This window comes from Phaseolus vulgaris, chromosome 9 (genome assembly GCF_000499845.2).
Source record: "Phaseolus vulgaris cultivar G19833 chromosome 9, P. vulgaris v2.0, whole genome shotgun sequence".
Taxonomy (NCBI): domain Eukaryota; kingdom Viridiplantae; phylum Streptophyta; class Magnoliopsida; order Fabales; family Fabaceae; genus Phaseolus; species Phaseolus vulgaris.
The window spans coordinates 7,914,517-7,927,876 of NC_023751.2; the positions used below are offsets into that span (position 1 = coordinate 7,914,517).

The 13,360-nt window shown below is 31.3% G+C and overlaps 2 protein-coding genes across 2 annotated transcripts; one reads left to right on the forward strand and one right to left on the reverse strand.

Moving 5' to 3' along the window:
* Positions 1–1,480: 1,480 nt before the first annotated feature.
* Positions 1,481–9,895, forward strand: LOC137821640 (uncharacterized). The gene is made up of 7 exons (XM_068626323.1): positions 1,481–1,788; positions 1,868–2,060; positions 3,265–3,351; positions 3,995–4,387; positions 5,982–6,144; positions 8,795–9,159; positions 9,256–9,895. Exons 1-7 carry the CDS (start codon positions 1,727–1,729, stop codon positions 9,751–9,753), a joined length of 1,761 nt encoding a protein of 586 aa, XP_068482424.1. The 5' UTR covers positions 1,481–1,726; the 3' UTR covers positions 9,754–9,895.
* Positions 9,896–10,756: 861 nt separating this feature from the next.
* LOC137820890 (uncharacterized) lies at positions 10,757–11,557 on the reverse strand. Its single transcript, XM_068625201.1, has one exon. The coding sequence runs from the start codon at positions 11,394–11,396 to the stop codon at positions 10,830–10,832; it is 567 nt and encodes a 188-aa protein (XP_068481302.1). The 5' UTR covers positions 11,397–11,557; the 3' UTR covers positions 10,757–10,829.
* Positions 11,558–13,360: the final 1,803 nt, after the last annotated feature.

Consider the following 13,360-nt stretch of genomic DNA (forward strand, 5'->3'; position numbering starts at 1 on the left):
TATTTCCTCATGATTTAAATTATATATATATATATAAATATTGTTTATATATATATATATATATATTATATCCTAAAATAGCTAATTTATTATTGGAAAACTAGTTTATTTGTGTGAAACCAAAAATTATAAATACAAATTGTTAGATTAATTTAATGACAAAAACAGAAAGATAAATACTTTAAATTAATAGTTATCAATTCACTTTACTAATTTTTGTGATTTTAATGTGGGATTTTATTATTGAAAACATTAAAACTATAGATATGAAAATAGAGTTATATACATACATCATGATATATATATATATATAACTAAAATTTTAAAAAAATCAATAGTCTCGTTGACATTTTAAAATTGCATATATTTTTTAATCTTAACATTATAGATATTTATATAAAATTTCCATTTTTCGTGTTAAGATTTCAATGATAATCTATATTTATTAAAGAATAAACATTCTTTTATTTTTCATTTTAATTTTAAAATTAATTTTGGTTTTAATTTTTCAAAAATCTACTTCTATTCATTTTTCAAATTTATATAAATATATTTGACTAATTAAAAAATGCGACACATGCCAAATAAAGAAAGAATGTTTTCATTTTTGGACATATTAAGTAATGTCAGTTAATTTTTGCAATTTTTTTTTAAATATATATATATATATATATATAACTGAAACTAAAAAAATTTAATAGTCACGTGGACATTTAAAAATTACACATATTTTTTAACCTTAACAATTTATATATATTTATATAAAATTTACATTTTTTGTGTTAAGATTTCAATGATAATTTATATTTATTAAAGAATAAAACTTTCTTTTAATTTTTTAAAGTAATTTTGCTTTTCATCTTTTAAATCTAGTTTTATTCATTTTTTTAAAATTTAGATAAATATATTTAGCTAATTCAATGCGAAACTTGTTTTACTAGATTTGTTTATATAGAAACTTTGAAACGTATTTTCAAACCAGAGTCAGAACATTCACACGAAGAATAATGTATACAATTTTATGCATAAATTTTTATTGAGTAAGTATTTAAAAAGTTCAAAAATTGAAATACAGTAACAATTGTGAAAGGACTGTTTTCATTTAATCTAAAATACATAAAACCAAAATTGTTATTTTTAAATATTAAAGATCAAAATGAATCTTAATAAATACTTATCAACAACTTAATAATCTTATTAAAGAGTAGTAGATAACATTTTTAATGAAATAATATTTTTTTATGAATTCCCATCTTAGTCTGTTATTTTATACATACTTTTATATAATTATTATTAATGAATAAGAATAAGATTAATTTTGTTTTTCCTATATCATCTCAATTAAGCATTCAGACATCTTGGGAAGTAATAATTTTTCGTCAAAGAATATCGCTAATAAATAAGATTTGAAGCTTTTTTATTTTCAAATAAACACTTGCTAATATTCTTCCATAAATAAAGTAACAACCAATGATTTTGTATTGGTGTTTTGTCTTGTATTCCACCTCTTAATTTCTTATTATCTGTCCCCATGATTCCAGTCAAGAAGGGAATAATCTCTATAAGTAATCAATCAGTCGACACAGTTTCTCAATCTCCATTCTTCTCCCACACACTTCTTCTTCTTCCGTTAATCTCTCTGCAATTCCCTTCTGTTTTATCTATCTGTTGCTAGGGATCAATTATTTTTCTCTCTTCTCTTTTCTGCTTCGACTAAGAGACGGCAATGTCAGAGAAGAAGAACAAAGTGTCTTATACGGAAAAAGATGCTGTGGCGCTGATGCAGAGGTATTTATTTATTTTTATTTTTGTTTATAATTTTGTGTTGTGACTTCAGAGACTTCAAACGATTTGGGATTTTGAGCAGGTACGACCCAACTACGGTGTTCATCTTGCTTCAAGAAGTTGCGCATTACGCTAAGCCAAAGATTGATTGGAACGAGTTGGTGAAGAAAAGTGCGACTGGGATTTCTAATGTTAGGGAATATCAAATGCTGTGGCGGCATTTGGCCTATCGGCATTCTTTGCCGGAAGATTTTGAAGTTGGGGCTGAACCTTTGGTCAGTATAATTTTTCTGAAAAATTTCTTTGTTATTCTAATTTGTTGTTAGGTAAAATATATTTTTTCAAATTAGTTTTAGGGTACGTTGGAAAGAACTTAGTTCACAACTTCTTTGAACTTATCTTACTACATAGACCAACTTGGGTTGATATGATTGGCGAGTGGCGAGTGGCGAGAGACTCACGTGGTTTAACCAAAGTGCCTGAGTTCGACTCAAACTGGTTGGGATGTTCACCTATTTGTGTCTGTCAAACCCTAAGTGAAAAAAAAGCCTTACCAGATAGGCTTTTGGTAGAGCTTATGAAATGTCCATGATAACTCTTGAAAATGGCTATAGCTTGTATTAAAACAGTTTACCTGTGCTCCCTCTTTTAAGTATAGAAACAACTTATACGTAAGTGCATACATGATAAATATTTAGGAACCCTTTGAAAAGAAGAAAATAAGAATGTAAATTGAATGAATATTCTTCCCGTTACATATTAACATATGCATAAGTTAATTTTAACCTGGGAAAAAACTTATTTCATTTTGTCTTCTTTGTTTATTCAAATGTGTCTCTATTTAATAAGCCCTTAATCAAGCTATTTTCCCAAACAGTGCTATGTATATCCATCTTAGTACAATTTTATGCTTTTATTCATGGCAAATTTACTAGTCATTTCATTTGAATATTTCAAAAGGGTTTTCGGTCATGTGTCAGCATCGAAATTCCTTATGACTGTTTAATGGTTACTTTGGCAGTCTGATAATTCTATTTGGTGCTAAATAAGGAAGAATGAATTTTGGTTAGTTCATAATATGCAAGGCAAGATCATTGTGTACATGATTTTGAAGTCCTGAACGCAACCAAGTTTTATACCGTCTCCTATGTTTGGTCTTATAGACGTGTGTCCAAATACATATAGCCAATATTAGAATACATGAAAATCAAGGTAGAAGGTACTGGCTTAATTTCAATTCATAAATATTACCGTTAGTTCCTTTTTTGGTCAAATTGACAAACATTTAATCAGATGAGTGATAATGAGTAAATAGTCACTCAACTAATGATTATAGCAGTTGAGTATCCTTTACTATTCAAATTTCTATCTCAGATTAGTTTTTCACAACATGCTGTATTATCATTTTTCACTGGATTTTTCTGCTTAGATATTTGGATTATTAGATATGTTCATACTTATTTGGAGTCTTAATTCCAGGATGATGACAGTGACTTAGAGTGCGAGCTAGAAGCATTACCTCCTGTAAGTGGGGAATCTGCATCAGAGGCGGCTGCATGTGTGAAGGTAAATGTGCTTGCTCTAGTTATCACACATTCTATCTCAATATCTTATAGATAGTTGTATAATTATTGTTTGTTAGATTTCTACTTAGAGTAACAAAAGTAATTTTATCAGATTAATAAGTTAGCTTGGCTTTACTCGACAACTAACTATAAGAATAATAATGTTGTATGTTTGTGAATGGTAGGCAGTAAAGTGCCAGCAAGAGCAACAAATAGGTGTGATAAAGTGAGAATGAATATACAAAAAAAGCATTGGATTAGGAATTGAATGTATATGAGAGGAAGTTGATGTAGCACCTATAAAGAAGATGATAGAAACTTGCCAAAGGTGGTTAGTTCATGTTTGAAGACCAGTGGAGTTTTCATTGAGAAAACTATAACTAGTTAAAGAATTTTTGATTAAAAATTGATAGGGGAAGACCTAAAAATGTATTAGAACTTAGAAGGAACCAATAAAAAAACCTTTAAATTGAAAATTTGATATTTGGTAGAATTCAATGATGTTGATTGATCTATGTAGACAATACCATGTAGTGAGGAATAATTGGGTTCTCTTTACAGTTTCATTGGTTAAATTTTCAATTGTGATATTTCTTTATATTCAATTTTGAACGGCCTGTTTTTGGGAATTGTTTATTCATCAGGTAATGATTGCTTCTCGCACACTAAGTGAATCTGCGCCTAGTAGCTCAACAATCGAGGCTCCATTGACTATAAATATTCCAGTTTGCCATTCATCTAGAACTCTTATTGAAAGTTCACAACCCTCTAATTTGATGCAAGGGACAAACATTGTTTTTCCAGTCACTGTTCAGAGACAAACATTGCCAACACACCCTGCACCATCAACAGATGGTATAGAATCTAAGGGATTAGTTGGTGGTAATCTAGCCTCCAAAAGAAAACGAAAAACATGGTCAGAGGAAGAGGACATACAACTACGAGCTGCTGTTCAGAGATGGGGCGAAGGGAATTGGGCAACCATGGCAAAAGGAGACAACTTTCCTATTAAGAGAAGTCCCACACAGTTAGCACAGGTGGTTTTCAAATCATAAAAAAAATATAAAACCAGTTTTCTTAGTAATTGTGTGAATATTTCATTGGTAGTTCATAAATGACATCATCACATTTGAAACTGGTCTTTTTCGTAAAATCCAAAATTAACAACTTAAAACTATTGTTAGATTCTTGGGATTTTGGGGGGTTTAGTCTCGTGCTTGTTATGTGATGAGTTCATTAAAAGTTCATCCTCTATTCTGGACTATTTTAAAATAATCAATTTATTAAACCATGAATATTTATTAATTTTTTTTACATTAATTAGTTGAGATCCCACATCGACCATAAATATAGTCAATATTGTCCTTATAAGGCTTGGGTAATTCTCACATTGCAAGCCAGTTTTGAGGAGCTAAGTTTTAATCCCAAATTTTAATATTGCATTAAACCTATCTTAGATTTGTTATTGGACCAACCAAATTTATCTATGCTGCAGTTTTGGGTTCGAGGGATATGTTGAGATTTCACATCGATTGGAGGTATATCATATATGTTCATTGCTGTCATGGCTTAGGCAGTCCTCACATTATTAGTTAGTTTTGTGGGATTAAGTCCTAAGCTTAAGTTCTAATTTAGTTTCAAAGTCTGTCTTAAATCTGTTAATGGGTCACCCATATTTGTGCACAAAATAGATGTCAATTCTCAGCATAGGGGTTGTTGTTATTGGAGCACTTGCATATTTCCATGGTCTAGATGTCCAATCTTGGATGTGAGGTAATGTGTTGAGATCCCACACCCTTACTAGTGTTGACAATTCTTATCTTACAAATTGGTTTTGTAGGATTGAGTTAGACTTTAATTCCAAATTCTAAGAATTAACAAGTTAAGTAATGGTGACAATTATTATTTGAAGTTAACTATTGATAGGAGGCCATAATCTTTGTTATCCCATTGATATATTGACTGCTTGATCTGTGGATGCAAAGAATGGTCTTTAGTTAGTTGAAATCTGATACCCTTATCTACCATAGCCGATTTATACCCTGCAATTTTATTATCACGATAGGATAGTTGTGCTTGATTATGCAGCTGTTGAAGTTGGGCCTGTTGAAAACGGTCTCTTTTAGGTGTACAACTTTGCATTGTGTGTTATGTGTGTCATCCCTTGCTCCCTTGATTCTAGTTTCTAAAATGGTAAAGGAAAAACATAAGTCGTCAGTTATGTTTAATTTTAATACTGACACTGAGTCTATTTTTCTTGGTTGTCCTCTAGTCAGGTAACATGTCTGGTTATCACCCAGCTTTCCTAGGTTCAAATCTCATCAATGAATTTTTTCATGTCGAGCTCTTTCAAGAACTTCTCATTTGTGATATTTTTAGTTATAAAGGATGAATCTGTGTATCTTTGTGAATATTAATGTCGTTTGATAACTGATACAGTCCATTTCACCTTTACTGTTATTTATTTTATATTCTACATATCAGCATATCCTAAAACTTGCAGAAATGGACCATTTTACTTTGTATCTTTTTGAATATTCATGTGATTTAAGCATCGTACCATTTTAACCTTTTTGTTATTTACTTTTTATTTTTTTTTAATTCTCATGGGTTATCCACAAATGTTTGCAGAGGTGGAGCATTTTACGAAAGAAAGATGGGACTGTCAATTCTGGAACCATATCAACCAGCACACAATATACTACTGCTGAACAGCTGGCAACCCGACACTCTTTATCTTTAGCCCTTGATATGCCATTAAAAAAGTTAACTGCTCCTGGAGTGTCGGATCCTGGTAATTTTTCTGGACCTTTTTCTGTTTTATTTTAATTTATCTGCATATTAATTAATTTACCTCCTATTTTTGTCATCCATTTGTTTGAATGTGAGAAGTAGGGAGGAAAGAATTAAGAGAGAAGAGAAAAAGTGGGTCAGTATTTCAGGTTGTTTGGGTTAAGAGAATAAGAAGAAAGAAAAAAAAACTTCTCTTTCTCCCCTTATTTGGTTGGATAGAAAAGAAAGAAGAAAGAAAAGAAACTATACTCATGTCAGATCACATTTTTATGGTATTTTGGTCATTACTCAAACTCTCCCCTCTCATCTTTTTCTTTGTAAAATGAAGCTCAATTTCTTTGTTATCTGCACAGCATTTTTCTTCATCTCTTCACTGTTCCCAAATGCGACCACATTTTCTTGGGAAGTGTTGTTTCCAACCCAGTTCTTCCTCTCCTAAATCATTGGTTCCAAACAAATTGTAAATCCTGAACTGAGTCTCAAAGTTCCACAATTCTCAAATCAATTTAAGGATGATTCTCAAATCAATTTAAGGATATGATTCTCAAATCAATTTTAGGTGATTTTCAAATTTATTTTAGGTGATTTTCAAATTTATTTTAGGTGATTCTCAAATTTATTTTTGGATGACGCTCTTTCCGTGAGACTGGTTATATTCCCCTGTTTCATGTTGTGTACTGTGCTTATTGATATTATTTACCAGTGTGATTTGAAATGTTCATGATCTTTTTTATGCATGGTAAGATGCAAATGTTTTGTTTTAACCTTAAAGACCATGAACTTAATCAATATATTGCTTGTGTCACATCCCCCACAAAAAAAAGCTGACTATTTTTAGATTATCTATACTTGCAATATTTAATACAACGAAGCATTCTTGTAATATAAAAGCACAAATTTGGAGTAACATTGAATGAGTTGCTGGACTTCTTACATTTCATGCCAGGAGTGGGATAACCAAATAGCTTGAATATAACTTTGTTGGGGTACAAAGTCACCAATTTAATAGATATATGTGTCTTGCCTTTTATAATTTTATTTTACTTTTACTGGTCTTCACAAGCTTTTCATGTTTATAAATATAATTTCTCTATGCCATCAATGTTATCTTCCTTCTACTATATCTCAATACTATCAATTAAAATGTATTAACAGTATTAATGTTTGTTAGGTCCGTTAATACGTTTTAATTGATAGTATTGCTGAGAGATTTAGGAAGTTAGTTTTTTATATAAGTTAGTTTGTTGGGCTGAGATAGAGAGGAATTAAGGCAGATTGTCTATAAATAAATGGGAAGGTTGAAATAGAGATAGTCTTGTCATACGAACTAACAAGAAAAGAATATAAGAAAGTTAGAAGAATTAGGAGAAACTATAAACCCATCAAAACAACCCATTGGCATTCTGGATAAAAAATCTGAACATTAGAAGCAAAAATGAAGTTCTGAGGGTCAAGAATCATGGTGGCAGAGATGACTCTGAGTCTGATGGGTTGTTTTGGGGTTGCTAAGAGGATTCGGAGAAGTCCTGTAGTTGATATGGAGGCAGAAAGCAAGGAACATCATGCTGGGTAAAACATCCCTTAAACCAGAAACAGAAACAAATCTAGACATCATGAATCAGAATCAGGTGGTGGAGAAAAAACATCAAGGAAACAAAAGAGACAGAGAACAACCTCCCTTTTGATAATGGCAAGAACAAAATTTTCTATCAATCTGGTTAGAAGTGTTGTGAATATGCAGAGAAAGAATAGGGAGGAAGAAACTGATAGGCCAATAGCCAGATGGAGAAGCAATATGAAAGGAAAACAGAGGGAAATATGCAGGTTGCCATTGTGACGACCACCTTTTGGGTTGCAGATGGAAAAGCAAACTCAGATTTAGGTAAGAAAATGGAACTGAAGATTGAGAAGGAAACCAATCCAACGGGTGGAACGATGGGGAGTAGAAAATGTTTCGGGTACTAGAAGCCGCACCACAACCGCCGGAACTTCTAGACTTGGTTTCTCCAAAAGAGGCTGATGTTTTATTTAGTAGTTGAAAAGGTCCTATAGGATGTGAAAGATCTAACATGTTCAATCCAAGAAACTCAAGAATAATAATGGAAATGACCCATGATAGTTTAGATCATCAAGAAAAGAAACAATAAACAGAAGATGAAATGACAAAACATGGAAAGATTAGTATTTGGCATCAACTAAAAAACACTGTTGATGTTGATGAAGAAAATCTTGACTATCGATGAATGAAAAATAACATAACATTGAAATTTTAGTTTCTCTTAAAATTTACTTCTTTAACAACATATTTTGTCTTTAAGCATCTCAAATTTCCCTATTCTAGCATCTTATTTTTTTTAGAATGTGCAAGGAATATTTTGAGAATATTCTAGAAAACTCTTTTAAGGAAAGATTGTATTCTCAGCATATTTTAAAATAAGAGTTACATTATCACAAAGAAGATTTGTACTGTCTAAATTATGCCTTTCCATTATCACGTTAGTAGTTTTTCCTATTTTACTAAGTTTATTAATTGCAGATTATATGTAAGATGGATCAATCTTCTTCTAGTAATGCTTTACAGTTTATTGTTCTAGCAATATTATTTCTCAATTTACACAATTTGAATAACCTCTTTTTATATATTGTTGCAGTTAAAACATCCATATCAGTTAAAAATCAAATGCAGAATAGAAATATGGTGGAGAAGGTTGTCACTAGTTTTGTACCACCTCAACAGTCATCTCAGCACCCTTCTTTGTTGGGATCTTCTGATCCTTATGTAAAACCTAAATTAGTAGATGAAAAACTAGTCCCGAAGGGTAATATAATTTCAAATCCTGTGCTAAAATCTACTACAGCTGCATCTGGGACACGAACCGATCCTCCTTCAAATCCTCCTTCAAATACTGTATCACAGTTTAAAATGGCTCCAGTAAAACACAGTGAAGACGCAAAGCCTGCAGTGAGTTCTTTGACAAAACCATCCATCTCTGCCAATTTGCCTTCTGATCTCAAGGTTCATCTATTATATAACTTGCAAATCTCTTGCATTATGCAATAGTTTGACAAATGAAAAGTTTATTCATATTATTTATTTATGTTGTCTCAACAGAATAAACCGGTTCCTCCTCTGGCTGATAAAGTTACATGGAAGCAAGGTGTTAATTCCACGAAAGAGTTTAGAGCTTTTGATCCCACCTCTGCACCAAAAGAGACACCAAAAGAGACGACACAAAAGGAACCGCCTAAAGTTACTATTGGAAGCCAGATCAATAACAATTTAGATAAGGGGAGATTAGATACAGGTCAAGGGAAGATCAAACCTATTAGTAGTGGGGAAGCAGGTTTGAAAGATAAAGCAAATCCAGTAACAGATGAAAAAAGTGCTATCAAAGCAAATGCTGAGGTGTACGAAGACGAAGGAAGTGTTAAGAATGCTAGTGATAATAGCAAACTTGACAAGGAAAGCCTAACTTTTAATGAAGACAAGAAACATTCAATTAATGAAAGTTCAAACAATCAAACCATAAATGACAAAAATGTAAATTTGTCCCTACAAGATGAAGACAGCCAAAGTGCCAAGGTGGTAAAAACTGATGGAGGATGTTGAGTGATTAGTTTGTGAAAATGAGTAGTTTTTTTATTTATTTTTACATTGAATTCTAAAATTTTGATGAATTTAGGAATTTGTAGCACATTAGTATACTGTAATTTAAAAAAGTATTTGTTTAGTGGTAAATATATTTTGATGACATGCAAGTTTACATGATTACTAAATGATATTTTTATTAATTGTTTTACTTTTATTTTCAAGAGATTGATGGTAAACGGATTCTTCTAAATAAAATTTATAATTTTTTTAGAATTTTTAAAATTTGCAAAATATTACTGGCTCTATTACATTGGAAATAAAATGTTTTTCCATTAAGAATTATAAAAAATGAATTTGTATATTTTTAAATAGCTGTATCTAGAACATAAGTAGTTTTTTGTTTGGTTTTGTTTAGATAGGGTGTTTTTAATTTTTTCTAACTCATAACAAACTTTTTTTGACAGTAGTGTCCTATTCACCTAGTCAAAAGAAGTGTTTATTTTTCTTAAATAATTATAATTACGATATGTAGTTTTGAATGAAGAGAAGTATGTAAAAGAAACTACATGAGTTATTGTTTTTAGAGAATACATAGAGATTTAGTCACCTTAAAATATTTAAGGTATATTCTATAACAATACTTCAGACTATTAACTTGAGTGGAAACTATTTAAGTATATAGATTTACTTTTTAAGTTTTTCCAAATTTACTTGAATAGTTTAGGATTATACGCATAAACTCTCTTATTCTATCTATTGAATGCATTTTCATACTTATGCAACCTGCATCCTCTGCATACAGGAAATAAGAACAATCACAACCGTGCTTAAAATAAAAGAAAAAGATTTAGAATATAGGAACATGAAATATTTATGCTTAATCTAGAATGTAGGAACAACGTGCTATAGTTTAGTTAAGAAAAGACCATCATCACAAAAGGACCTTGAATTTCAATTTATCTCAAATAAGAATGAGTGTCATATAATAATATAATACAATTGTAAATCTAAAAAATCACAATTTATCTCCAAAATAACATTCATTTCAACAACCATACAATAATTACATTTCATCAGCAAAAACAATGGAAAAATCACTTGTTTGTGGAAGAATCAGTTTGAGGCCAAACACTGATCTTCTCCTTCTCATACTTAACAAAGATAGCTCCAACCGCAGCCACAAAATAGATCTGAATCAGAATAATTGTCGGCGAGTGGTAGTTGATAACGCCCTTCCCCGTCGCCAGCTCCACCAGCAACAGCGCTGTCAAGCCCAGAATTGCAATGCGACCGTTCAACCGCTCGCTATACTGGCTGAACCCTAGCTCCACCCTCACGCCACCAGAAACCGGTTCCTTCAGCGCCACCGGCGGCAGGAACACGCTCGACCCGGATCCGGAGCTTCCTTTCTTTGACTTTCGACTCTTTCGGATCTCTGCTTTCTTGCCTGTGCCGCTGCGGTACCGGAGGCGGAGCTGACTGATGCGGCTGTCAAAGTCATCGTCGGTGGCATCTGGTTCAGGCTCGGAGGGTTCCGAACCAGAGGGTGGGGTTTCTGGTTCGGTGGCTCGGAGAATGAAAAGACGCCGGGGATTGGGTTTGGAAGAGGGAGGTGGGAATGACAGTGAGAGTTTTACATAGGGTGATGCTAACATTGCCATTTTTTTTTCTTTTCGATCTTTCTGTGTTTCTTTAGGATAACTTATTCTTTGTTTTTGTTTGTTTTTATTTTATGTGGTGCATTCTCACTTCATTTCTCCACCATAAAATCAGTAGTAATGTATATTTTTTTAAATTAATTTTATACTGTATTCTCAAATATTATTTAGACCTCTGGGGACATAAGTTATGTGGAGTCCTTTCAATAAAATTTAAATAACACATGATGAAAAATTATAAATTATTCTACCAGTTTAATTTAGAAGTTACTACCATAAAAAAATATTAAGTTATATCACAGTTAAGAAATAGAATTCAAATTTATGGGCAGTGATGTTTTTATGGTATGCAGCTTTCTTGTACTCTATGTGTTGAATTCTCTTGTTGTTTTGACATATAATAAATGTTATTGTTATTATAGTTGGATATAAAGAAAGTGTGATTGCTAATTATTTTTTTAATTTTACAGAAATATGTTGTAATTTTTTATTTAATAAGACTTTACTGTGATATAATTATAGTTTTGGTTATTTTCCTTATTTTTTAATTTTTTTGAATTAATATTTTGGTATTTAAAAGTGTTTTGACTGGTTGTAATTTTAAGTTTGATATCTTTATCTTCAAAGAAAAGATATAATTTCTTCAATAAAGATTTTAGAGAATAAGGAGAAAACTTGGTTCGTACTCCAATGATTTAAAACCAAATGGTTTAAAATAGATATTTTAGTTGTTTAGTCTAAAAGATAAAGATTTGGTTACACAAGATAGCTTTGGTTGAACTAAAGTGAGTTATTTTACATAATAGATATTTTGGTTACATTAGAATGAGTCTGTGTACATGTTACAATAAATTTAATGAGCAGATTTTATCAATTTAATAGTATGTAGATTATATAATAGAGGGGCATCTTACCAAAAATCAAATCTAAGAATTGAATGCATACTACAGACAAATGTGTTTCTCCTTCAACTTCCAGTGTTCTCCATTATCCAAAAGGAGCATGACCTTCTTTTTCAAAATATTTGCATGATGAATAGTTTTCTTGGTGGCCATTTTCATGATTCATATTGTTATTCTTTAGATTGCTACTCTTGTCATATGTAATTGTATAAATCATATATGACTCTATGTTAAAGTGCTCAATCAGATAGGATTGCATTCGAAGAACCCAAACATTATAACTTTCACCTTCAAAGGTTGGAGGTGCTAAAGTTGAAAAGGATGTTTCGGATTGCATTTTGTGTATGTATAATAAGCTCTCAATTATCACGCTCACCCCTTAAGAATAAAAGTCAGATACGAATTGTTAAAATGTAGGAATTGATATTATGGAAGAAGACTACTTCTTTATTTATCAACATGTATTAAATAAACTTAAATGACAAACTAAGCTAAAAATACCGCACCACATATTCTCAATTTAAAATATAAAACAGACTAAAAAAATTTAACAAACCTCTAGTTAAGACTTATTCAAACTTCATAACAACTAACAAGCAGCTACGGGGATCTAAATTTATAATGAGACAGCAACTTAACGAGAGCAAGCACCTAATTGGGAAGTAGTCTGGGAATCATTAAAATTTAAAACTTGGATGTCCATGCATAGGAAGATGAAGAGGAACAAGTTCTCTTTTTGTGAGTGGAGCTCTAATCCAAATATATGCTTGCATTTTGCAAATCTCTAATAGCTTTCTGAACACAAATGCTTTCTCTAGATAGGAATTGATTGATATTTTAACAAATGCAAGGGTGTTTAAGCGTGAGTTGTTAATGATTGGTAACAGCAAACCAAACTCATTGAAATGCCTGAGGTTAGAGGGCAGCCAAGGTGTTGGGCTGGCACGTATATAAGGTGTTAACTTAAACTTATTAAGAAAGTAAACTCTAAGCTTATCTTAAGCTTATAAAATCTACTTTAAATCTACTTTAAGTAAAGTTTATCCTCATTTATATCCTATTAAA